At 41.9% G+C, this 27,303-nt stretch overlaps 1 protein-coding gene across 5 annotated transcripts in view; it reads left to right on the forward strand.

The window, feature by feature from the left end:
• Window positions 1-27,303, forward strand: part of specc1la (sperm antigen with calponin homology and coiled-coil domains 1-like a) — a 257,566-nt gene that overhangs the window by 115,245 nt on the left and 115,018 nt on the right. For all 5 annotated transcript variants that reach the window (XM_073055575.1, XM_073055574.1, XM_073055576.1 and 2 more), the window contains one exon: window positions 11,301-11,395. In XM_073055575.1, the coding sequence (XP_072911676.1) occupies window positions 11,301-11,395 (95 nt within the window). The remainder of the gene's footprint in view (window positions 1-11,300; window positions 11,396-27,303) is intronic.

Below are 27,303 nucleotides of genomic sequence, written 5' to 3' on the forward strand. Positions count from 1 at the left end.
TCACAGATCACTGTCATGGTTCACAGATCACTGTCATAGATCACAGATCACTGTCATGGATCACAGATCACTGTCATAGATCACAGATCACTTGGAGCACAGATCACTGTCATGGATGACAGATCACCGTCATGGAGCACAGATCACTGTCATGGATCACAGATCACTGTCATGGATCACAGATCACTGTGGTTCACAGATCACTGGTCATGGATCACAGATCACCGTCATGGATCACAGATCACTGTCGGGCACAGATCACTGTCATGGATCACAGATCACTGTCGGGCACTGATCACTGTCATGGATCACAGATCACTGGTCATGGATCACAGATCACTGTCATGGATCACAGATCACTGGAGCACAGATCACTGTCATGGATCACAGATCACCGTCATGGATCACAGATCACTGTGGATCACAGATCACCGTCATGGATCACAGATCACTGTCATGGATCACAGATCACTGTGGATCACAGATCACTGTCATGGATCACAGATCACTGTGGAGCACAGATCACCGTCATGGATCACAGATCACCGTCATGGATCACAGATCACTGTGGAGCACAGATCACCGTCATGGATCACAGATCACCATCATGGATCACAGATCACTGTGGAGCACAGATCACTGTCGTGGAGCACAGATCACTGTCATGGATCACAGATCACCGTCATGGATCACAGATCACTGTGGAGCACAGATCACTGTCATGGATCATGGATCACAGATCACTGTGGAGCACAGATCACTGTCATGGATCACAGATCACTGGTCATGGATCACAGATCACTGTCATGGATCACAGATCACTGTCATGGATCACAGATCACTGTGGAGCACAGATCACTGTCATGGATCACAGATCACTGTCATGGATCACAGATCACCATCATGGATCACAGATCACTGTCATGGATCACAGATCACTGGAGCACAGATCACTGTCATGGATCACAGATCACCATCATGGATCACAGGTCACCGTCATGGATCACAGATCACTGGTCATGGATCACAGATCACTGTCATGGATCACAGATCACTGGAGCACAGATCACTGTCATGGATCACAGATCACAGTCATGGATCACAGATCACCATCATGGATCACAGATCACTGTGGATCACAGATCACTGTCATGGATCACAGATCACTGTCATGGATCACAGATCACCGTCATGGATCACAGATCTCCATCATGGATCACAGATCACTGTGGAGCACAGATCACTGTCATGGATCACAGATCACTGTGGAGCACAGATCACTGTCATGGATCACAGATCACTGTCATGGATCACAGATCACCGTCATGGATCACAGATCACTGTGGACCACAGATCACACTGGTCATGGATCACAGATCACACTGGTCATGGATCACAGATCACCGTCATGGATCACAGATCACTGTCATGGAGCACAGATCAAACTGGTCATGGATCACAGATCACCGTCATGGATCATGGATCACAGATCACTGTGGAGCACAGATCACTGTCATGGATCACAGATCACTGTGGAGCACAGATCACTGTCATGGATCACAGATCACTGTCATGGATCACAGATCACTGTGGAGCACAGATCACTGTCATGGATCACAGATCACTGTCATGGATCACAGATCACTGTGGAGCACAGATCACCATCATGGATCACAGATCACCGTCATGGATCACAGATCACTGTGGAGCACAGATTGCACTGGTCGTAGATCACAGATCACTGTGGAGCACAGATCGCACTGGTCATGGATCACAGATCACTGTGGAGCACAGATCGCACTGGTCGTAGATCACAGATCACTGTGGAGCACAGATCGCACTGGTCGTAGATCACAGATCACTGTGGAGCACAGATCGCACTGGTCATGGATCACAGATCACTGTGGAGCACAGATCACCGTCATGGATCACCGATCACTGACATGGATCACAGATCACCGTCATGGATCACAGATCACTGTGGAGCACAGATCGCACTGGTCGTAGATCACAGATCACTGTGGAGCACAGATCGCACTGGTCATGGATCACAGATCACTGTGGAGCACAGATCGCACTGGTCGTAGATCACAGATCACTGTGGAGCACAGATCGCACTGGTCGTAGATCACAGATCACTGTGGTGCACAGATCGCACTGGTCATGGATCACAGATCACTGTGGAGCACAGATCACCGTCATGGATCACAGATCACTGTGGAGCACCGATCACTGTCATGGATCACAGATCACCGTCATGGATCACAGATCACCGTCATAGATCACAGATCACTGTGGAGCACAGATCACCGTCATGGATCACAGATCACTGTGGAGCACAGATCACTGTCATGGAGCACAGATCACACTGGTCATGGATCACAGATCACTGTCATGGATCACAGATCACCGTCATGGATCACAGATCACTGTCATAGATCACAGATCACTGTCATGGATCACAGATCACTTGGAGCACAGATCACCGTCATGGAGCACAGATCAACGTCATGGATCACAGATCACTTGGAGCACAGATCACCGTCATGGATCACAGATCACTGTCATGGATCACAAATCACTTGGAGCACAGATCACTGTCATGGATCACAGATCACTGTCATAGATCACAGATCACCGTCATGGATCACAGATCACCGTCATGGATCACAGATCACTTGGATCACAGATCACTGTCATGGATCACAGATCACTGTCATAGATCACAGATCACTTGGAGCACAGATCACCGTCATGGATCACAGATCACCGTCATAGATCACAGATCACTGTCATGGTTCACAGATCACTGTCATAGATCACAGATCACTGTCATGGATCACAGATCACTGTCATGGATCACAGATCACTGTGGATCACAGATCACCGTCATGGATCACAGATCACTGTCATGGATCACAGATCACTGTGGATCACAGATCACTGTCATGGATCACAGATCACCGTCATGGATCACAGATCACCGTCATGGATCACAGATCACTGTGGAGCACAGATCACCGTCATGGATCACAGATCACTGTGGAGCACAGATCACTGTCGTGGAGCACAGATCACTGTCATGGATCACAGATCACCGTCATGGATCACAGATCACTGTCATGGATCATGGATCACAGATCACTGTGGAGCACAGATCACTGTCATGGATCACAGATCACTGGTCATGGATCACAGATCACTGTCATAGATCACAGATCACTGTCATGGATCACAGATCACTGTGGAGCACAGATCACTGTCATGGATCACAGATCACTGTGGAGCACAGATCACTGTCATGGATCACAGATCACTGTCATGGATCACAGATCACCATCATGGATCACAGATCACTGTCATGGATCACAGATCACTGGAGCACAGATCACTGTCATGGATCACAGATCACCATCATGGATCACAGGTCACCGTCATGGATCACAGATCACTGGTCATGGATCACAGATCACTGTCATGGATCACAGATCACTGGAGCACAGATCACTGTCATGGATCACAGATCACAGTCATGGATCACAGATCACCATCATGGATCACAGATCACTGTGGATCACAGATCACTGTCATGGATCACAGATCACTGTCATGGATCACAGATCACCGTCATGGATCACAGATCTCCATCATGGATCACAGATCACTGTGGAGCACAGATCACTGTCATGGATCACAGATCACTGATCATGGATCACAGATCACTGTGGAGCACAGATCACTGTCATGGATCACAGATCACTGTCATGGATCACAGATCACCGTCATGGATCACAGATCACTGTCGGGCACAGATCACTGTGATGGATCTCCAGTCAGAATAACACCCTTGTACCACTGCATTCTGCCTTCTGTGGGCATGTCAATTCTTAATCCAAATTGTCACGTAACCATGGATCCTCGGCAGCTTAACCTTCTAGATCAGCATATCTTGACGTACTAAGGTCCATATAGGTAACTGCCCTACCCATATCAATCTCTTATCACCTCCTCAAATTTGCAACTCATGAAATGCCCTCACAAAGCCATGCTGACTGTCCCTAATCAGACCTTGTTTTTTCAAATGTCTCTAAATCCTCTGCAGCTGCTTCCTACCAAGTTCAAGTCCCAGTTTCATTGTCATTCAGCCATACATGAATACCCAGGAATGCAGCCAAACAGAAGTTACTCCAGGGCCTAGGTGCACAACAGTCACGCACAACACAAGGCACACATAGCACATATTCTTTTTCTTTTGCCCATTACACCACTGGCGATTAAGGCAACAGTGAAGATCCTCCATTTCTAGCAAAGTGCATGGCTTCTTTCATTTTGTCAGTAGCTTCCTCTCGGTTTACTGTCAGTCATGCAAGTCCCAGATAGAGACTCAGGAATCCTGTCGTACACAGATCTATAAGGATTCTTCACTGCTGTTTCTGAAACAGTTTTGTTTAACTAGTCAGGGTTGTTAGCCTGAGATGAACCTCCAAATCTGGAGGATCAATGGACCTCTCTTAATCTGGCCTCTACCCTTTGATCTGTTTGGCATTGACACCAGCTAAAGGAAAAATCCTGACTCCAGCCACAGGCCTCCAAACCACGACAAGGTTGTGGTCCTCTTGGAGGATAGCAGATATAAGATAACAGTGTAATACACCCATACAGGAAAAACGTAGTTTGTCTGAGTCCCCATGAGCAGTCTCCAGTCGGATGCAATACAGCCAAGTGAACTCTGGAGGGCAGCACTGACTCCAGTTCATCTCCCCTGCACGACCACATCGCAGCCCGAGACTTCGTCCTCACTGTGACCGAGACCACCATCTGCACTGCACGAGGCACACACAACACAGCGATAAAACTGTCACACAAAAAAAGAACAAAGTCCAGGTCTCTGAGTCCACGAGCCCCACAGCAGTCTGCAGCCAAACATAACACAGCAAGCACTGAGGGCGGCTCCCATGCCATAAGACATAGGAACAGAATTAGGCCATTCAGCCCAACGAGTCTATTCCGCAATTCTATCATGGCTGATCCTGGATCCCACTCAACCCTGTACACCTGCCTTCTCACCATAACCTTTACCCTGACCGATCAGGAAACTATTAATTTTCGTTTCAAATTTACCCACGGTCTTCCACCCCCACCACAGTCTGTGGCAGAGCTACTCTCTGGCTAAAAAATTTCCCTGTTCTAAAGTGTCGCCCCTCAATTTTGAGGCTGTGCCCTCAAGTTGTGGATACCCCCATCATAGGAAACATCCTCTCCACATCCACTCTATCTAGTCTTTTCAACATTTGCTAGGTTTCAATGAGATTCTCCCTGCATTCTTCTAAATTCCAGTGAATACAAGCCCAAAGCTGCCAGACATTCCTCATATGTTGCCCTTCATTCCTGGATTCATTCTCGTGAACCTCCTCTGGACTCTCTCCATGACAACACATTTTTTTGTGAGATATACAGCCCAAAATTGTTGACAATATTCCAAATGCAGCCTGACTATGACTTATAAAGGCTCAGCATTATCACCTTTTATATTCTTTTCTCCTTGAAATAAATGCCAACATTGCATTTGCCTTCTTTACCACAGATTCAACCTGTAAATTAACCTTCTGGGAGTCTCGCACGAGTCCCATAAGTCCCTCTGTACCTCTGATGTTTACACCTTCTCCCCATTTAGATAATAGTCTGCACTTTTGTTCCTTTTACCAAAATGCATTATCATACATTTCCCAACACTGTATTTCCACTTTTCTGCAAATTCTCCCAATTTGTCTGTGTCCTGCTGCAATCACATTGCCTCATCAGTACTACCTACCCCTCCTCCTATCTTCATATCATCCACACACTTTGCCACAAAGCCGTCATTTCCATTATCCAAATCATCAACAAACAATGTGAAAAGTAGCGGTCCCAGTACTGACCCCTGAGGATCACCGCTAGTCACCCACAGCCAACCAGAAAAGGCCTCCTTTATTCCCTGCCTGTCAGCCGTTCCTCTGTCCATGCCAGTATCTTTCCTGTAACGCCATGGGGATTTTGTCTTGTTAAGCAGCCTTGTGTGTGGCACCTTATCACATACCTTTTGAAAATCCAAGTAAATGACATCCACTGCCTTTCCATTGTCCATCCTGCTTGTTACTTGAACTCTTAACAGATTTGTCAGGGCAGGATTTCCCTTGACAGAAATCATGTTGACGTTGACTTATTTTATCATTATTTTCCAAGTCTCCGAAACCTCATCCATAATAATGGACTCCAACATTTTCCCAACCACTGGGGTTAGGCTAACTGGCCTAGAATTTCCTTTTGTTTGACTTCTTCCCTTCCTAAAGAGTGGGTTGACATTGGCAATCTTCCAGTCCTCTGGAACCCTGCCAGAATCAAGTGATTCTTGAAAGATCATGACCAATGCATCTGTTATCTCTTCAGCAATCTATCTCAGGACTCTGGGATGTCGTCCATCTGGTCCAGATGACTTATCCACCTTAAGACCTTTGAGTTTGCCGGGCACTTTTTCCTTTGTAATAGCAATGGCGCCCACTCCTGCCCCTGACACTCACAGACCTCTGGCACACTACGAGTGTCTTCCACAGTGAAGACAGATGCAAAGTACTTTTTAAGTTCATCTGCTATTTCTTTGTCCCCCATTACTACCTCACCAGCATCATTTTCCAGTGGTCCAATATCAACTCTCACCTCCCTTTTACTTTGTTGGATTTTAAAAACTTCCCAATCATCCAACTTCCCACTCACTTTTGTTGCCTTATATGCCCCTTCTTTGGCTTTTATGTGGTCCTTCATTTCCCTTGTCAGCCACGGTTGCCTACTCCTACCATATGAGAACAACTACTTCTGTGGGACACATCAATCCTGTGCCTCGTGAATTATTCCCAGAAACTTCGACCACCTCTACTCTGCCGTCATCCCCGCCAGTCTACCTGGGCAAGCTCCTCTCTCATGCCTCTATAATTCCTTTTATTTCATTGCACCTCCACTACTGAGTGATTTGAGGCTCACTGGTCTATAATTTCCTGGATTATCTCTGGAAGAAACAGCGTTAGATACTCTCCAGTCGTCTGGAACCTCACTTGTAGCTTGTGAGAATGCAGAACTTTTTATTGCATCCCCAGCAATCTGATCTCATCACTTGCAATAGCATAGGATATATTCTATCAGCCCCTGGAGACTTACCCACTTGGCTGCTTTTCAAAACTCCCAGCATTCAGCTCCTCCCTTACAAATGTCAAGATCCTCTCACATATTAGCACCGTTCTCACAATGGTGTAGGGCATGCTAGTGCTGCTGGATGAATACCAATGCTAAGTACTCATTTAGAATGACGTCTACATCCTCTCCTCTAACCATAAATTCCCCACCTCTCTTTTTTCCTTGTTTTAACATTAAGTACAAATGCCTTGGAATTCTCACTAATCCTACTTGCTAAGGACATTGAGTTTCTCCTTTTAGCATTTCCAATCACATGCTTGAGCTCCTTCCTGTTATCTCTGTATTCCTCAAGGACCCTGTCTGATTTAGGCTTACATGTGCTTCCTTTTTGAGTAAGTTCATAACCTCTCTCATCATTCAAGGTTCCCATTTCTTGTCATCCTTGTCTAATCATTTGGCTCCTAAACGTCTCCCGCATTTTAGATGTAGACTTGCCCAAAGACAGCTGCTCCCTATTAACTCCGGTTTGCTCCTGTCTGATAACAGTACAGGAAGGGCCCTTAGCCCGCAATGTTCTGCCAAACTAATTAACCCACTGACAATCTAATCCCTCTTCCCTTCACATCGATCCTTCCTTCTCTGCGTATTTATGTGCCTATCCAAGAGTCTCTTAAATACTCCAGTGCTATCTGCCTCCAATGCCTCCCCTGGCAATGCATTCTGGGCCCCTACTACTCTCTGTGTAATGAAAGACATTTCTCACACATCCCTTTCCCTTCTCACCTTAAGTAATGCTCTCTAAATATTTCAAAGCTTGAAAAAAGATACTGCTGTCTGCTCTGTACCTCACATAATTTTATAAGCTTCTATCAAGTACAGCACTTGAGTGAACGCCCCAGCTTGCTCGGTCTCTCAGAGCATGGATACAGGCCCAACGTGTCAGGCCGACCACGGTGCCTGCCAATCCAGTCCTAATTTCCTGCGTTTGGTGTTCGCCACACTAAGCCCACTCCTCCATGTACCTGTCTGAGTAATCCTTAAATTATACTATTGTACTTGCCCCGACGGTTTTCTCTAGCAGCCTGTTTCATCTACTTACCACCCTCTGTGCGAAAAAGATGCCCTTTGGGTCCCTTTTAAATATTCCTCACTCACCCTAAATCTCTGCTCCAAGCTTTGGACTCCCTGCTGTGGGAAAAAATACTACTACCATCCACCTCATCTATGTCTTTCACGATTTTATAGGCTTCCATAAGGTCAAACAATAAAGACCTTGTGTGGCCAAGCTCTCCCTTTAACTCAGGCCCTCTAGCCCTGGAAATGTCTTCATAAGTCTTTTTTTTCCAGTTTTACTATGTCATTACTATAAATATAGTACATAATTATGGAAAGCAAGGAACTTACAGAATCTTGTTGTACACTTAGTGGCCACTTTATTAAGTACATATGTACAACTACATGCCACAAATTAGTAAACCTAACTTGCACATCTTGGGAGGAAACTAAAGCACCTGGAGGAAACGTGTGTGGTCATAGGTAGATTGTACAGGCAGCCTACAGAGAAGCAGTCATCGCCCTGACACAGTGGTGTCAAGAAAACAACCTCTCCCTCAATGTTGCAAAATCAGGAGCTGGATGGATCTGGGGTTGAGAGGGTGAGCAACTTTACGTTCCGCGGCATACACATCACCGAGGATCTCACGTGGTCTGTACATACCGGCTGTGTGGTTGGAAAAAGCACAGCAGCACCTCTTTCATTTCAGACGGTTGAAGAAGTTTGGTATGGGTCCCCAAGTCTTAAGGACTTTCTACAGGGGCACAATTGAGAGCATCCTCACTGGCTGCAACACTGCCTGGTATGGAATCTATACTTCCCTCAGTGCAGAGCTGTGCAGACAGCCCAGTGCATCTGGAGATGTGAACCTCCCACTATTCTGGACATTTACAGAGACAGGTGCGTTAAAAGGGCCTGAAGGATCATTGGGGACCTGAGTCACACCCCAACCACAAACTGTTCCAGCTGCTACCATCCGGGAACCGGTACTGCAGTATAATAGCCAGGACCAACAGGCTCTGGAACGGCTTCTTCCACCAGGCCATCAGACTGATTAATTCACGCTAATACAATTGCATTTCTATGCTATATTGACTGTCCAGTTGTACATACCATTTATGACAAATTACTATCAATTGCACATTTAGACAGAGATTTCATGTAAAGATTTTTACACCTCATGTGAGTGAAGGATGTCAGTAATAAAGTCAATTCAATTCAATTCAGAATCCTTTCAGACAGAGTTGGTAATTGACTCCTGATGTCCTGATCACTGGTGTTGTAAAGGGCTAAACTGACTGCTTATGTTACAGTGGTACCTTCTGCCTTTATTTTACCCATTTCATTCTTTGTATTGGTAGCAAGGTGCTTCATTGTTTTCATGTCAACCATACCGTTACATGATGGAATATAGGGTTGGATACTTTTTAAGCTTCATATTGATAACACCACCCTGGTATTTAGTGATAAGGAATGTAATTTAAACATCATCATTTTCTGTCAGCCTGTAGTAAATACTTCCATTTCCATAATATCATAAAACACAGGACTAGAATTAGGTGACTGGCCCATCAGGTCTGCCCTGCCATTCCGTTAAGGCTGATTTACTATCCCTCTCAATGCCATTCTCCTGCCTTCTCCCCGTAACTTTTGGCACCCTTATTAATCAAGAACCTATCAAACTTCACTTTAAATATACTCAATTATTTGGCCTGCACAGCCATCTGTGATGATGAATTGCACAGATTCACCACCCTCTGGCTGAAGAAATTGCTCCTCATCCCTGTTCTAAAATTTCAATTAATTACCAAATTCTTTTTTTAAAAGTATCACCCTTTCAAGCAATGTTTTTGTATTTTCTGCTTTTGCTAAACCTTTGTTACTTTATCAAGGCCATCATGATTTTGTATATTTCTAAACAACTTCCCTTTAATCTTCACTCTTCCAAGAAGAATAACTGCAATTATCTCAAGCAATGAGGAGCTAAGGTAGCGTAGCAGTTAGCACGCCATTTTGCAGTGTCAGCTTTCACCAGTCAGGGTTCAATTCCCACTGCTACCTGGAAGGAGTTGTACATTCTTCCCGTGACTGCGGATGTTTCTTCCGGGTGCTCCGGTTTTTTCCCACTTTCTAAAGGTGTGCATTTAGGGTAGTCGGTGTAAAATACTGGCACCAGAAGCATGGTAACACTTGAGGGCTGCAGTCCTCACAGATCCATTTGTAACCCTCTCACCGTGGCTGATAACAAAACCTGATTGGCTGATGTTTGCTGAGCTGGCTCCTTATCGTAACAGAAACCAAAATACAGCGTTTTACAGAAAATAAAATACCCAACAGCATAACTGCAGTAACGCAATCAAATGTGTTCTTAACCAAGGTATTATATATATATTTTGATGTACAGTACATGTGACAAGTAAAGCTAATCTTTTTTTAAAAAAGATTTATTAACCATACTACTTCTTCTAGTCTTTTCTCTTTATCCTACCTAATTCAAAACTTTGGTCGCACACGTCGGGACCCTCTGCCCTTCATCTCTTTTCGCTCCGCTATTTGCAGTATCCTCATATCTCTACTCACCTGCCTATCGTTTCCCCATTGTGCCTCTTTTCCTTCCCTTTCTCCCATGGTCCACCTCCGCCCTATCAGACTTCTCCTTCTTCAGCCCTTTACCTTTTACTACCAGTCACCTCCCCTCCCTGCCTACCCCACCCCCCCCCCCCCACCTTATTTGGGCTTCTTCCCCCATCCTTTCCAGCCTTAATGAAAAGTCTCAGCCTAACGCGTTAACTGTTACTTTCCGTGGATGCTCCTCAGCAGTTGAGTTCCTCCAGCACTTTGCATGTGTTACTATGAGTTTCCAGCATCTGCAGAATCTTTTCTGTTTATAGGGTTAAAAGAGCCTTGCTCGCTTTTAGCATTCCACATTTTTAGCTTTTTGAACTTACTATTATTATAGAAATTTCATTTGACTTCTCTTTGTGTTAATTATTTTATGAGGTACCATTAAAGTTGAACTGTATTTCAGAACTAAGACCTTGACATTGCTATCTGTGCTAAATATAATTATTTTGTCTTCTAGTTGTCCCTAACACTAGTGCAACTGCCATTCCGCGAAGCCCTCTTAGTCCAAGCCCTCTGAAAACCCCACCAGCAGCTGCTGTGTCACCAATACAGGTATGTAACCAACAGTGTGCAAGTGATATTTTAACTTGCTAACGTGTAGCTGGGATAACTGTTGAACCGGGTCTCAAATTTCAGTCTCAATCCTCCCTTCCCACTGGCCTCACTGACGTTGCCTCCAGAGCCACCTGTAGCAACAAATTTCACAGATTCAGCACTCTCTGGTTAAAGAAACTCCTCCTCATCTCCATTCTGAAGTCCTCTGGTCTTGCACTCCCCCACCATAAGAAACGTCCTCCCCACATCCACTCCTTCAAGGCCTTTCAACATTCAGTAGGTTTCAATGAAATCACCCATCATTCTTCTGAATTCCAGTGGTGCAGAGCCACCAAACGCTCTTCATATGACAAGCCTTTCAATCCTGGAATCATTTTCGTGAACCCCTTCTGAACCCTCTCCAGTTTCAGTGCATCTTTTCTTAGATAAAGGGCTCAAACTTGCTCACAGTTTTGAGATGTTGGTCATGACTAGACTGAACTTCTGCCTCAGCAAGGACCTGGACCCAATGCAATTTACCTATCGCCACAATAGGTCAACGGCAGACACAATCTCAGTGGCTCTCCACACAGCTTTAGACCAGCTGGACAACACAAACACCTATGCTGTTGATCGACTATAGCTCAGCATTTAATACCATCATTCCCACAATCCTGATTTAGAAGTTGCAGAACCTGGGCCTCTGTACCTCACCCTGCAATTGGATCCGCGACTCCCTAACCGGAAGACTACAATCTGCGCAGATTGGTGGTGACATAATCTCGCTGATGATCAACACCGATGCACCTCAGGGGTGTGTGCTTAGCCCACTGCTCTACTCTATATACACATGACTGTGTGGCTAGGCTTAGCTCAAATACCATCTACAAATTTGCTGATGATACAACCATTGTTGGTAGAATCTCAAGTGGTGATGAGAGGGCGTACAGGAGTGAGATATGCCAACTAGTGGAGTGGTGTCACAGCAACAACCTGGCACTCAACATCAGTAAGACAAAAGAGCTGATTGTGGACTTCAGGAAGGGTAAAACGAAGGAACACATACCAATCCTCATAGAGGGATAAGAAGTGGAGAGAGTGAACAGTTTCAAGTTTCTCGGTGTCAAGATCCCTGAGGATCTAACCTAGTCCCAGCATGTCGATGCAGTTAAGGCAAGAGAGTGGCCATACTTCACAAGGAGTTTGAAGAGATTTGGTATGTCAATAAATACACTCAAAAACATCTATAGTTGTACTGTGGAGAGCGTTCTGACAGGCTTCATCACTGTCTGGTATGGAGGGGCTACTGCACAGGACTGAAAGAAGGCACTGAAGATTGTAAATCTAGTCAGCTCCATCTTGGGTACTAGCCTACAAAGGTTCCCAGGACATCTTCAGTGAGTGGTGTCTCAGAAAGGCAGCGTCCATTATTGAGGACCTCCAGCACCCAGGGCATGCCCTTTTCTCACTATTACCATCAGGTAGGAGGTACAGAAGCCTGAAGGCACACACTCAGCGATTCAGGAGCAGCATCTTCCCCTCTGCCATCTGATTCCTAAATGGACATCGAACCCTTGGACACTACCTCACTTTTTTTAAATACGCAGTATTTCTGTTTTTACATGTTTTTTAAATCTATTCAATATATGTATACTATAATTGATTTACTTATTTATTATTTTTTATTTTTTTTTCCTCTTCTATGTTGTGTATTGCGTTGAACTGCTGCTGCTAAATTAACAAATTTCGTATCACATGCCAGTGATAATAAACCTGATTCTGATACTCCAAGTGAGGCCTCACCAGTGTTTTATAAAGCTTCAACATTACATCCTTGCTTTTATATTCTAGTCCTCTTGAAATGAATGCCAACATCACGTTTCCCTTCCTCACCACAGACTCAACCTGCAAATTAACCTTTAGGGAATCCTGCACGGGGGCACCTCAGATTTTTGAATTTTCTCTTCATTTAGAAAATAGTCTACCCTTTCATTTCTTGTACCAAAGTGCATGACTATACACTTAGCAACACTGCATTCCATCTGCCACATCTTTGCCCATTCTCCTAATCTGTCAAAATCCTTCTGTAGCCTCTCTACTTTCTTGAAACTACCTGTTCTTCCACCTATCTTCGTATTGTCCAAACACTTTGCCACAAAGTCATCAATTCCATTTTCTAAGTCATTGACATATAATGTAAAAAATAAGTGGCCCCAACGCAGACCCCTGTGGAACACTACTAGTCACTGGCAGCCAACCAGAAAAGGTTCCTGGTATTCCCATTCTTTGCCTCCTATCAATCAGCCACTGCTTTATCCTTGCTAGTATCTTCCCTGTAATACCATGGGCTCTTAACTTGTTAAGCAATCTCGTATGCCACTTTGTCCAAGGCCCTCTGAAAATCCAGATACAACATCCACTGGTTCTTCTTTCTTTATTCTGCTTGTTATTTCTTTAAAGAATTCCACCAGATTTATCAGGCAAGATTTCCCCTTAAGGAAACCAAGCTGACTTTGGCTCATTCTATCATGTGCCTCTGAGTACCCCAAAACCACATTGTTAACAATCGACTCCAACATCGTCCAATACACTGACTAACTGGCGTATAATTCCCCTTCTGCTTCTCTCCCTTCTTGAAAAGTGGAGTGACATTTGCAATTTGCTGTTCCTCCAGAACCAGTTGATTCTTCAGAGATCATTACTAATTCCTCTACAGTCTCTTCAGCCACCTCTTTCAGAACGCTGGGGTCTACACCATCTGGTCCAGGTGATTATCTACCTTCAGACCTTTCAGCTTCCCAAGAACCTTCTCTCTAGTAATAGCAACTTCACCCACTTCGGCCCCTGACACTCTCAAACTTTTGACATACTAGAAGTGTCTTCAACAGTGAAGACTGAAGTAAAATACTTATTTAGTTCATCTGCCATTTCCTTGTCCCCCACTACTACCTTTTCATCATCGTTTCCCAGCGGTCTGATATCCACTGTCACCTCTCTTTTACACTTTATGCATCTGAAGAAACTTTGGTATCCTTTTTAATATTATTGGATAGTTTAGCATCATATTCCATCTTTTCCTTAATTTTTTTGTTACATTTTGTTGGTTTTTAAAAGCTTCCCAACCCTCTAACTTCACACTAATTTTTGCTGTACTGTATACCCTCTCTTTGGCTTTGACTTCTCTTGTTAGCCACAGTTATGTCATCCTTCCTTTAGAATTCTTCCTCTTTGGGATGTCTGTATCTTATGCCTTCTGAATTGTTTCCAGAAATTCCAGCCATTGCTGCTCTGCTGTCATCTCTGCCAGTGTTCTCTTCCAATCCATTTTGGCCAGCTGCTCTCTCATGCCTCTGTACTTTTCTTTATTCCATTGCAGATTCATCTGACTTTAGCTTCTTCTCAAATTTCAGGGTGAATTTGATCATATTATCATCATATTGATATCATATAATATTGATCATATTATGATCATTTTCCCCTCAAGGTACTTTTACCTTAAGCTCTCTAATCAGTTCTGATTTACTGCACAACACCCAATCCAGAATAGCTGATCCCCTAGTAGGCTCAGCCACGAGTTGCTCTAAACAAAATCATCTAGTAGGCATTCTGGAAATTCCCACTTCTTGGAATCCAGCACCAACCCGATTTTCTGCATATTGAAGTCTCCCATAACTATTGGAACATTGCCGCAAGAATTTTCTACCTCCAGTTGTAATTTGCAGATCACATCCTTACTTCTGTTTTTAGGGGATGGGGTCTGTATATAACTCCCATCAGGGTCTGTCTGCCAGAACAAGCAGGATCTCCCAGTAGCCACCCATTTAACTCGGATTTCCAACATTTGCACGTTTTCTCTTATTTATGTGCACCATGCCTTGATCAAAACAATTTTCAGAGGACCTTAGAAGAAGAATTGTAGAGATACAATAGGTTGTCTGGTATGGGTTGGTGGGGGGAGATTACTGCACAGGATCGAAAGAAGCTACAGAAAGTTGTAAAATTAGTCAGTTTCATCATGGGTACTAGCCTCTGTAGTATCCAAGACATCTTCAAGGAGCAGCGTCTCTGAAAAGTGGCATCCATCATTCAGGATCCCCGTCCCCCAGAACATGCCCTCTTCTCATTGTTACCGTTAGGAAAGAGGTACAGAAACTTGAAGGCACACATCCTAACCCCAACCCATAAGACACAGGTGCAGAATTAGGCCATTTGGCCCATTGAGTGCTCTGCCATTCAATTATGGCTGATCTTTTCTTCCCCCCCAGCCCCACTCCCCAGCCTTCTCCCTGTAACCTTTGATGCCTTGGCCAATCAAGAACCTATCAATTTCCACACATCAATTTAGTACATCTGGCTAAAGAAATTTCTCTGCATCTCTGTTTTAAATGGACACCCCTCTATCCTGAGGCTGTGCCCTCTTGTCCTAGACTCCCCCACTATGGGAAACATCCTTTCCACATCTACTCTGTCTGTGCCCTCTTTCCTAGACTCCCCCACCATGGGAAACATCCTTTCCACATCTACTCTTGTCTGTGCCCTCTTTCCTAGACTCCCCCACCATGGGAAACATCCTTTCCACATCTACTCTGTCTGTGCCCTCTTTCTTAGACTCCCCCACCATGGGAAACATCCTTTCCACATCTACTCTGTCTGTGCCCTCTTTCCTAGACTCCCCCACCATGGGAAACATCCTTTCCACATCTGCTCTGTCTAGGCCTTTCAGCAGTCAAAACCAAAAAACATCCAGAGTGGGGCAGTTCTCTGGACAAAAGCACCTTGTTAATGAGGGAGGTTAGAGAAGAATGGGCAGACTGGTTCAAGCTGACAGGAAGACGACATAATAGCAACAGTGGTGTGCTGAAGAGCATCTCGGAATGCACAACATGTCAAATCTGGAAGTGGATATGCTACCGCAATGGAAGACCACAAACGTATACTCCGTGGCCATTTTATTAGGTAGAAGAGGGTTACCACTGAGTGTATGTTCATTTGTCTTTATAGTTTTTATTATGTATTGCTGCTGCAAAGCAACAAATTTCATGACATATGCCAATGATATTAAACCTGATTCTAATTCTGATTGGTGACAGTGAGACCAAGTAGATTTATCCTTCATGGCAGTCCAGTCACCTCCTGCCATACTCCAGTCTAGCATTTATGCCCCTCTGGACCTAAACAACGTGGTCATTGCATTCCAACAGAACGGTAAAACTGAACAGGTCACTTGGCATTGGCCTAGAGTCTGATTTGGGGCTGAGCAAAGACCCACCAGCCTTTGCAAAGTCTTCCTCGCAGACTCATGAGGTCTACAGTCTGAATTGGGAGAGCTGATCCACAGACGAGCTAGGCACAAGCAAAGGTGGCAGAGAGGAGGGTGTCACCCTTGGTTACATGACCTCATCAAACCTATGACATTAGGTTAAAACTGGGTAAGCAAACCTCATTTGTACAATCTACAAGTGCCTCTCCGTGTTGAACAGCAAGGATACAGAATGATGGAGTCTTCAATGTCCATCACCTAGGTTAGTTTGATAGCTAAAAGACGGTGTGGCTAGACTAGGTCTGTGACAGGTAGCAACACCAGGGATAAGCTGACAACAACAATCTCATCAGTCCACTCCTGACAGAGACCTGTGTCCTCAATAGCACTGGCAGAAGTGACCACTGTAGAGATCAAGTCCCATCTTCACTCTGATACACAGCCATCAATTCCTGAAGGTGTTGTATTTGAAAGCTCAGAGTACATGGAATAAGCTACATGATCTTAGATCGTAAGATATAGGAGCAGAAGTAGGCCATTCGGCCCATTGAGTATGCTCCGCCGTTCAATTCTTCCAGTCATCCCCACTCCCCTGCCTTCTCCCCGTACCCTTTAATGCCCTGGCTAATCAAGAACCTATCTATCTCTGCCTTAAACACACCCAATGACTTGGCATCCACAGCTGCTCGAGGCAACAAATTCCGCAGATTCACCACCCTCTGACTACAGTAATTTCTCCACATCTCTGTTCTAAATGGACGTCCTTCAATGCTGAAGTCGTACCCTCTTGTCCTAGACTCCCCTACCATGGAAAATAAGTTTGCCATATCTAATCTGTTCAGGCCTTTTAACATTCGGAATGTTTCTATGAGATCCCACCCCCCATTCCCCTGAACTCCAGGGAATACAGCCCAAGAACTGCCGGATGTTCCTCATACGATAACCGTTTCATTCCTGGAATCATTCTCGTGTACCTTCTCTGAACCCTCACCAATGTCAGTATATCCTTTCTAAAATAAGGAGCCCAAAACTGCACACAGTACTCCAAGTGTGGTCTCACGAGTGCCTTATAGAGCCTCAATATCACATCCCTGCTCCTATATTCTATACCTCTACAAATGAATGCCAACATTGCATTCTCCTTCTGCACCACCAACTCAACCTGGAGGTTAACCTTTAGGGTATCCTGCACAAGGACTCCCAAGTCCTTTTGCATCTCTGCATTTTGAATTCTCTCCTTATGTAAATAATAATCTGCCCATTTCTTTCTTCCAGCAAACTGCATAACCATACACTTTCCAACATTGTATTTCATCTTGTAGCACAGTTAAAGCATTGGTAGGTATGATGTTGTAGACATTGCTGAGTCATGGCTGAAAAAAAAATCATAGTTAGGAACATAACATCCAAAGATAGTCATTTATCAAAAGGATGGGCAGTTAGGGTCAGTGGGTAGCGTGGGTGGCTCTGTTGGTAAAAACATGAAATCAACTCCTTAGAGGTGGCATAAGATAGGAAGATGGAGACTCCTTGTGGGTAGAGTTAAGAAACTGCAAGTGTGAGAAGACCTTGATGGGAATTATATACAGGCCTCCGAATGGTATCCAGGATGTGGGCTACAAATTACATTGGGAGATAGAAAAGGTATGTAAAAAGAGCAATGTTGCAATAGTCATAGGTGATTTCAATACTGGAAAATTAGAATGGTGCCGGATCCCAAGGGAGGTAATTTGTAGAATGCCTACGAGATGGCTTTTTAGAGCAGTTTGTGGTTGAGCCCTCTAGGGGAACAGCAATTCTGGACTGGGTGTTATGTCATGACCTAGATTTGATTAGAGAACTTAAGGTAAAGGACGCTTAAGGAAACAGTGGTCATAAAATAGTATTCATCCTGCAGTTTGAGAAGGAGAAACTAAAATCAGATATATCAGTATTACATTGGAGTAAAGGGAATTACAGATGCAGGAGGCTGATTGGCAAGAGGCAAAGAGTGGGAATAAAGGGAGCTTTTTCTGGTTGGCTGCCAGTGACTGGTGGTGTTCCACAGGGGTCTGTGTGGGGACCGTTTCTTTTGACTTGGATGACGGAATTGATGGCTTTGCTGCAAAGTTTGCAAATGATACTGAAGATAGGTGGAGGGGACAGGTAGTATTGGGGAAGCAGATTGTCTGCAGAAGGTCTTGGACAGATTGGATGCATGGGCAAAGAAGTGGCAGATGGAATTATACAGTGACACTCGGCAGACCACACTGCATCTACAGAAACGAGTAAACAGTCGACGTCTTGGCTGAGACCCTTCATCAGGACCGGGCCTCAGCCCGAAACATCGACTGTTTACTCTTTTCTAGAGATGCTGCCTGGCTTGCTGAGTTCCTCCATCATTCTGGGTATGTTGCTTGGATTTCCAGCATCTGCAGCTTTTCTCGAGTTTGAGATAGAAAGTAGTGTGGGGGATTGCAAGGTGATGAAGGAGTAAAGGAATAAAAATAAAATTTTCTAAATGGGTAGAAAATGTAAAAAAATCAGAGGTGCAAGGGGTCTTGGGAGTCCTCGTGCAGAATTTTCTAAAGGTTAACTTGCAGGTTGAGTTGGTGGTAAGGAAAGCAAATACAATGTTAGCATTCATTTCAAGAGGTCTAGAATAAAAACAAGGATGTAATGCTGAGGCTTTGTAAGGCATTGGTCAGACCACACTTGGAGTATTGTGAGCAGTTTTGAGCCCCTTATCTAATAAAAGATGTGCTGGCATTGGAGCGGGTCCAGAGGAGGTTCACAAAAATGGTAAACACAAAGTACACTGCAGATGCTGTGGTCAAATCAACACGTACAAACACGCTGGATGAACTCAGCAGGTCAGGCAGCATCTGTTGAAGCGAGCAGTCAACATTTCGGGCCGAGACCCTTTGTCAGAACAAAAATGGTTCTTGGAATTAAGGGTTTATGTATGAGGAGCATTTGATGCCCCTGAGCCTGTACTCACTGGAATTTAGATGAATGAGGGGGGTCTCATTGAAACCTATTGAATTACATGGAGAGTATGTTTCGTATAATGGGAGAGTCTAGCCTCAGAATAGAGGGATATTCATTTAGAACAGAAATTTCTTCAGCAGGGGTGGTGAATCAGTGGAATTCATTGCCACAGATGGTGTGCAGGCCAAGTTATTGGGCATATTTCAGATTCAGATTCAGTTTATTGTCATTTAGAAACCACAAATGCAATGCAGTTAAAAAATGAGACAACATTCCCCCAGAATGATATCACAAAAGCACATGACAAAACAGACTACACCAGAAAATCCACATAATGTTTGGCAATCCCCAATCCAGAGTCCGGAGAGGCTGCTGCGTATTAATATCGCGCTACCGTCTTAGCGCATTCCCCGGAAAGGAGCTGCAAATCCACCAGACGAACAAGACCAAAAACTAAAGCTACAAGACCTGCACAAAACCACATAGTTACAACAATAGTTGATAGGTTCATGATTAATCAAGGTGTGAAATGTTACAGGTAAAAGGCAGGGGAATGGTGTTGAGAGGGATAATATGTCAGCCATGATGGAATGGCGGAGCAGGCTTGATGGACTGAAAGGCCTAGTTCTGCACCCATGTCTTATAGTCTAATTCTATCATCCAAATCATTGACATATAATGTGAAAAGAAACCTTTGACATATAATGTGAAAAGAACCAATCCCAATACCGACCCTACAGAACGCCACTAGTCACCAGCAGCCAATCAGAAATAGGCCCCACTTTATACCCACCCTTCGCCTCCTGCCAGCCAGCCAATCTTCTTTTCTTTTTTCTTTTCAAATCTTTTTATTAATTTTTTTTAAAAAAACAGAAGAAAAATATTGTTACAAGACATTTGAGAGTACATAATAGATTGATTAACATTCAAATATATATTGATCCATACATAGAATCTCTCAAACTCATATTATAATATAAATGATTAAGAGAAAACCCCCCCCCCAAAAAAAAACAACAACTAAATAAAAAAAAACTAACCAACATGGGCAATCGCATAATGTTATATATATACAGTAGCGCCTATGACTCCCAACCTCCATCCACACAATTCAGGATAGTGACAATAAGGTTCAGGATCAGACCGTTTAATTCATATGAAAATGCTGAATAAATGGTCTCCAAGTTTCCTCAAATTTAACTGAAGAATCAAAAACCACACTTCTAATTTTTTCTAAACTTAAACAGGAAATAGTTTGGGAAAACCACTGAAATACTGTTGGAGGATTGGCTTCTTTCCAATTCAGTAAAATGGATCTTCTAGCCATTAGTGTAATAAATGCAATCATTCGTTGGGATGAAGCGGATAAACACTTATTATCTATCATTGGTAGGCCAAAAATTGCAGTAAAAGGATGTGGTTGGAGATTAATGTTTAAAACTCTTGAAATAATATTAAAAATATCTTTCCAATAGTTTTGTAAACAAGGACAAGACCAAAACACATGAGTCAACGAAGCTATATCAGAATGACATCTATCACAGGTTGGATTAACATACGAATAAAATCGAGCAAGTTTATCTTTAGACATATGAGCTCTATGTACAACCTTAAATTGTATTAGAGTATGTTTAGCACAGATAGAGGATGAGTTTACCAATAATAAAATTTTTTCCCATTGCTCAGTAGAAATAGGGCAATGCAGTTCTTCCTGCCATTCCTTCTTAATTTTTTCAGATATATCTGGTTGTAGATTCATAATCATATTATAAATGATAGCAACTAGACCCTTTTGACAAGGATTAAGAGCTAAAATTCTTTCTGTAATGTCCAATGGACATTCTTTCGAAAAAGACTTTAGTTCATTATATAAAAAATTTCTAACTTGTAGATATCTAAAAAAATGGGTTTTAGATAAATTATATTTATTAGATAACTGTTCGAAGGACATAATGTTATCATCCAAAAACAGATCACGAAAACATGTTATACCTTTTGTTTTCCATAAATAAAAGGCTTGATCTATGGAAGATGGTCGAAAAAAGTAATTAGATGTTATAGGACTTGACAGTATAAACTTATTCAAACCAAAAAATTTACGAAATTGAAACCAGATTCGTAATGTATACTTGACTATAGGATTAGTTATCTGTTTATTCATTTTAAATAACGAAAAGGGAAGTGAAGATCCTAAGATTGAAATCAATGAGAAATCTTGCAGAGATTTACATTCCAAATTTACCCATTGTGGGCCAGCAACTGTAGTCAATTCTTGTATCCAAAATATCAAATACCGTATATTAACTGCCCAATAGTAAAATCTTAAATTTGGTAGAGCCAAGCCGCCCTCCTTCTTAGGCTTCTGTAAATATTTTTTAGCTAACCTAGGATTTTTGTTCTGCCACAAATACGACGATATTTTAGAATCAACTATATCAAAGAAAGATTTAGGAATAAAAATTGGTAATGCTTGAAATAGATATAAAAATTTAGGTAGTATCATCATCTTAATGGCATTAATTCTACCTACCAAAGACATAGATAGTGGAGACCACCTATTAGCAAGTTGCTTAATTTGATCTATTAAAGGCAAAAAATTAGTTTTAAATAAATCTTTATGTTTTTTAGTAATTTTAATACCTAAATAAGTAAAATAGTCTGTGACAATTCTATATGGTACCCGATTATAAATTGAAGTATGCATATTTAATGGAAAAAGTTCACTCTTATTAAAATTCAATTTAGACCCAGAGAAGTTACTAAATTGAGCAAGCAAAGAAGAAATAGCAGGAATAGATCTTTCAGGATCAGATATATATAATAACAAATCATCTGCATATAATGATACCTTATACATCGTCTCCCCACGGGTAATACCTAAAATATTGGGTGATTCACGAATAGCTATAGCCAAGGGTTCCAAAGCAATGTCAAATAATAAAGGGCTTAAAGGACAACCTTGCCTTGTACCCCGAAATAACTGAAAAAAAGGGGATCTTTGATTATTAGTGAAAACCGAAGCTAAAGGTTTCTGATATATTAATTTAATCCATGATATAAATTTTGAACTAAAATTAAAATGTTGCAAAGTATTAAATAAATATGACCATTCGACTCTATCAAATGCTTTTTCGGCATCTAAGGAGATGACACATTCTGGGATTTTAGATGAAGAAGTATAAGCAATATTAATTAATTTTCTAATATTAAAAGATGAATAACGATTTTTAATAAATCCAGTCTGATCCTCAGAAATAATCCGAGGCAATATATTTTCTAATCTAATAGCCAAGATTTTACTAAAAATCTTAAAATCCATATTCAGCAAAGATATAGGCCGATAAGATGCATATTCAGTGGGATCTTTATCTTTTTTAAGAATTAAGGAAATAGAAGCTTCATAAAAAGATTGTGGTAGTTTACCTATACTTAATGCATCTTTAAAAATTTTACAAAGCCAAGGAGAAAGTATAGAAGAAAAGGATTTAAAAAATTCTGCAGAAAAACCATCTGGACCCGAAGCTTTACCCGAGTTCATTAAGAAAATAGCCTTTTCTATTTCAGACTCCGTAATAGGTGTGTCCAAAAATACACTATCCTCAACAGTTACTTTTGGAATATTCAATTTCCTTAAAAATTCACTCATTATAGAAGAGTCTTTAGTACATTCTGATTGATATAAAGAATTATAAAAATCTTGAAAGGCTGTATTTATCTCTTTGTGATCAATCGTCAGAGTACCATCTTGTTTAGGAATCTTAGTAATTTGTCGCTTATCCGAAACAATTTTCAATTGGTTAGCTAGTAATTTACCAGACTTATCTCCATATGTATAAAATTGAGCTTTCGATTTAATTAACTGACTTTCAATCGAGGAGGATAATAGTAAACTATGCTCCATTTGAAGTTCCACCCTTTCTTTATAAAGTTCTTTACTAGGGGTCAATGTGTAAATCTTATCAATTGCCTTAATTTTATCAACTAATGTTGATATTTTAGAATTAGTTAGTTTCCTAACTCCGGCAGAATATGAAATAATCTGTCCACGAATATATGCCTTAAAAGTATCCCACAGAGTTCCACTAGAGATGTCTGCTGTAGAATTTATTGAGAAAAACAAATCAATTTGCTGTTTAATAAAGTTAATAAAGTCAGAGTCCTACAGTAAAACAGAATTAAACCTCCAACTTTTAGTACTAATATGTGAATCCGTCACCTTAATAGATAACTTCAAAGGTGCATGATCAGATATAACAATAGAATCGTATTTGCAATCCATAACATCTGTAAGGAAATGCTGATCAATGAAAAAGTAATCAATCCTTGAGTAATTATGATGCACATGGGAAAAGTATGAGAACTCTTTATCATTAGGGTGTAGAAAACGCCAGATTTCACAGATAGCTGAATCAATCATAAAAGAATTAATAAGAGAAGCCGATTTGTTCGGAAAAGTTTGAATGGGTTTGGATCTATCCATCAAAGGGTTTAAACAACAATTAAAATCCCCGCCCATTATCAATCTGTATTGATTCAGATTAGGAAAAGATGTAAATAAACATTTAAAAAATTCAGGACAGTCAGTATTTGGAGCATAAACATTAACTAAAACAACTTTTTGATTAAAAAGCAACCCAGTAATAAGCAAGAATCTACCTTGCGGGTCTGAAATTGTTTCATAATGTATAAAAGCAGTTGATGAGTCTATAAAAATAGAAACACCTCTCACTTTGGCTTGCGAATTTGAGTGATACTGTTGGCCCTTCCAAAACCTAAACAACCTCTGACTATCCACCTTCCTAACATGAGTCTCTTGTACAAAAATAACATTCGCATTCATTCTATGGAATACTTTGAATACTTTTTTCCGTTTGATCGGATGATTTAAACCATTAGTATTCCAAGAAACAAAGTTAATAGTCTTATCCATATTGACAATACATATTACAGTTAACATATAGGTTTGAAAGAAAAGTGAACTCATGAACCCGGAAGGGGGAAGTAAGTTCAAAGGGAAGCCGGAAGTCACAGCACCACAGCCATTTTTGTAGTTTCATATAAGCCCATGAAGTAAAACTAAGCAAAAAGCAAGCAGAAAAAAGAAAAAAAAGAAAAATCTCCCTCCCACCACCCTCAAAACCCCAGGAAAAAAGCCAAACAGAGGCAAGTGAGCGATCTAATACTAAAATTACCCCCTTGTCTCAAGACGGCAACTCAAACGTAACAAAGTTAAAAAAAAATACAAACAACCCACATTATAAAAAAAGGGTTGATATAGGAAAAATTAAAATATAAAATATAAAATTAGTGTTATAAATGTATATAAACAAAAGGGTTAAAAAAAATTAAAACAATAAATGAAGGTTTAACACTTTCAAACAGATCAAAACAGTTATGACGCTACAAACACTGGACTCTGTCGGGAAGAAGAAACGCCATTTTATTCTACCAAATCTTAATATTCAAATGCTAAAAATGTAAAAAAAAGAGCGTATATCGATTAAAAAAAAGAAAAAAAAATAACCCTAATAGGTCATCTTCAACATTAATCGGTTAGTAATATATAAAAATATAAAATCGAAATAAGCCCGGTAGAAAAAAGAGAGCTTTAATCGTATATAAGAAATACATATGAACCGTATCAAAAAAGAACCCAAACGTCAATCTATAACAGATCCAAATCTATAGGCTAAATTACATTGATCAGCCCGATCAAATGTCATTGTTCCAGGAAACCTTGAGCATCCGCTGGCGATTTAAACAGCCGAAAAGATCCATCTTGAAGGGTGACTCTCAGGTGTGCTGGAAACAGCAACGCTTGCTTGTAGCCTTTCTGGTGAAAATTCGACATAACCGATCTGAAAGCCAGCCTAGCCCGTAGTACTTCGGGGCTATAGTCCTCCAGAATGCGAAAATTAAAATTTTGATAGGTTATCATACCTTTTTTACGAGCCGCACGAATCAGTCGTTCTTTGATGTGAGGATAATGGATCCTGAGAATTATGTGCCGTGGTTTCAGACTTGAATCTGCCCGATATCTGGATACTCTGTGTGCCCGATCAATTAACGGGGGGTTATCCAGGACTTCTTCGCCCAGGACATCCACTAGAAATTTGGAGAAGAAAACGGTCAGATCACCGCTTTCAAATTTTTCCGGGATTCCAATTAACCGAAGATTTTGTCTTCAAGAACGATTTTCCAAATCAGTAATTTTAGCTTTATAGCGATCCATCTGTTGGATCGTCGAAGTTTGCTCTTCTTGCATTTTTTCGATTATACAATCCTTCTTACGAGCAGCTTCTTCAAGAACCAAAATGCTTGCTTGTTGTTCATTTGATTCCCGTGAAAGGGTCAGGAACTTATCTTCGAGTGATCTCAAACGATCGTCATACTGTGAGAATCTTCCAAGTAATTTTTTCTCCAACTCATCAAATTTAGCTTCTATAAACTTCACAACAACTTCTAAAGTTAACGGTTCTCTCGTCTGTTTCGGTTCTTTTGCTTTAGACATTTCAGCAAGTTGAGAGTAATTCAGATAGTTTTTAAAAAAAATTCTATATGTTTAGACCCCTTTAAAATAGGTTTAAGGGGTGTTTGTAGGTTAAAAAAAACGTAAAAGGTTTGGAGCAAAGCCTAGATGCGGTTTACTCCATGAGCGCCATCTTGAGACTCCCCGCCAATCTTCTATCCATGCTGGTATCTTTCCTGTAATACCATGGGTTCCTATCTTGTTAAGCATCCTCATGTGGCACCTTATCAAAGGCCTTCTGAAAATCCAAGTAAACAACATCCACTGACTCTGCTTTGTCTGTCTTCCCTGTTGTTCCCTCAAAGAATTCCAACAGTTTGGTAGGTAAGTTATCCCGTTAAACAGAGCCATGGTAACTTTGGCCTACTTTGAGGACATCCTCCATGGTGTTGACTGGCCCTACGAACATACAAATGAGGCAGATTCTGAACAGAGCTGGCAGCTCAAAACTGGGCATCTGTGAGGCACCATGAACCATCAGAGGTTATAAGATCACTATCACTACCTGTGACCTCATCACCTAGCATTGACATTGATCGATTGGTTTTCAGTACTGAATCAGTTTTCAACACCTTCTCCCCTAACTGAACCAAAAATGTTGTTCTCTTTAAGACAGTTTTGCATGGCTGAGGATGACTTGTTTCATGGCTGTTGCACCCCAGCTATTATGTGGTCTTGATCATGCCAGCTCCTGTTCCATTGGCAAAATATCCAAGATAACTGGAGTCTGAGTAATGCTGTATTGACTTCACTGAAAGATGACATCTCATAGTTTATCCGTATATATATATACTGTTTGTCCCCACTGCCTAGAAGTATGCTCTTGTCTGCTGTCTCTTTTCAGTCCCCCTCCTCCAATGCCCTCCTTCAAGACCTACCCCCAGCAACATCTCTGCCCCATACCCCTCACCACAACTCTCCCAACACTCTCAATGCCCTCTTTTATTTGCAATCTTATACAATGCCCCAGTCACTGTTCCCTGGCATTCTTCACCCAAAGCTCATACGACTTATTTCATTCCCACTCTCATTCACCCTCCCAGTTTCTACTTCCCAAGGACTCCCTGATTTGTTTCTCCCATTTCCTGATGCCCTCAGTTTCTGATGTCCCAACGCACTCACTCCCTTGGTCATTCCTCCCTTACAATGTTGTCTCTCTTTCAATCA

The sequence above is a fragment of the Hemitrygon akajei genome, chromosome 9 (assembly GCF_048418815.1).
Source record: "Hemitrygon akajei chromosome 9, sHemAka1.3, whole genome shotgun sequence".
NCBI lineage: Eukaryota > Metazoa > Chordata > Chondrichthyes > Myliobatiformes > Dasyatidae > Hemitrygon > Hemitrygon akajei.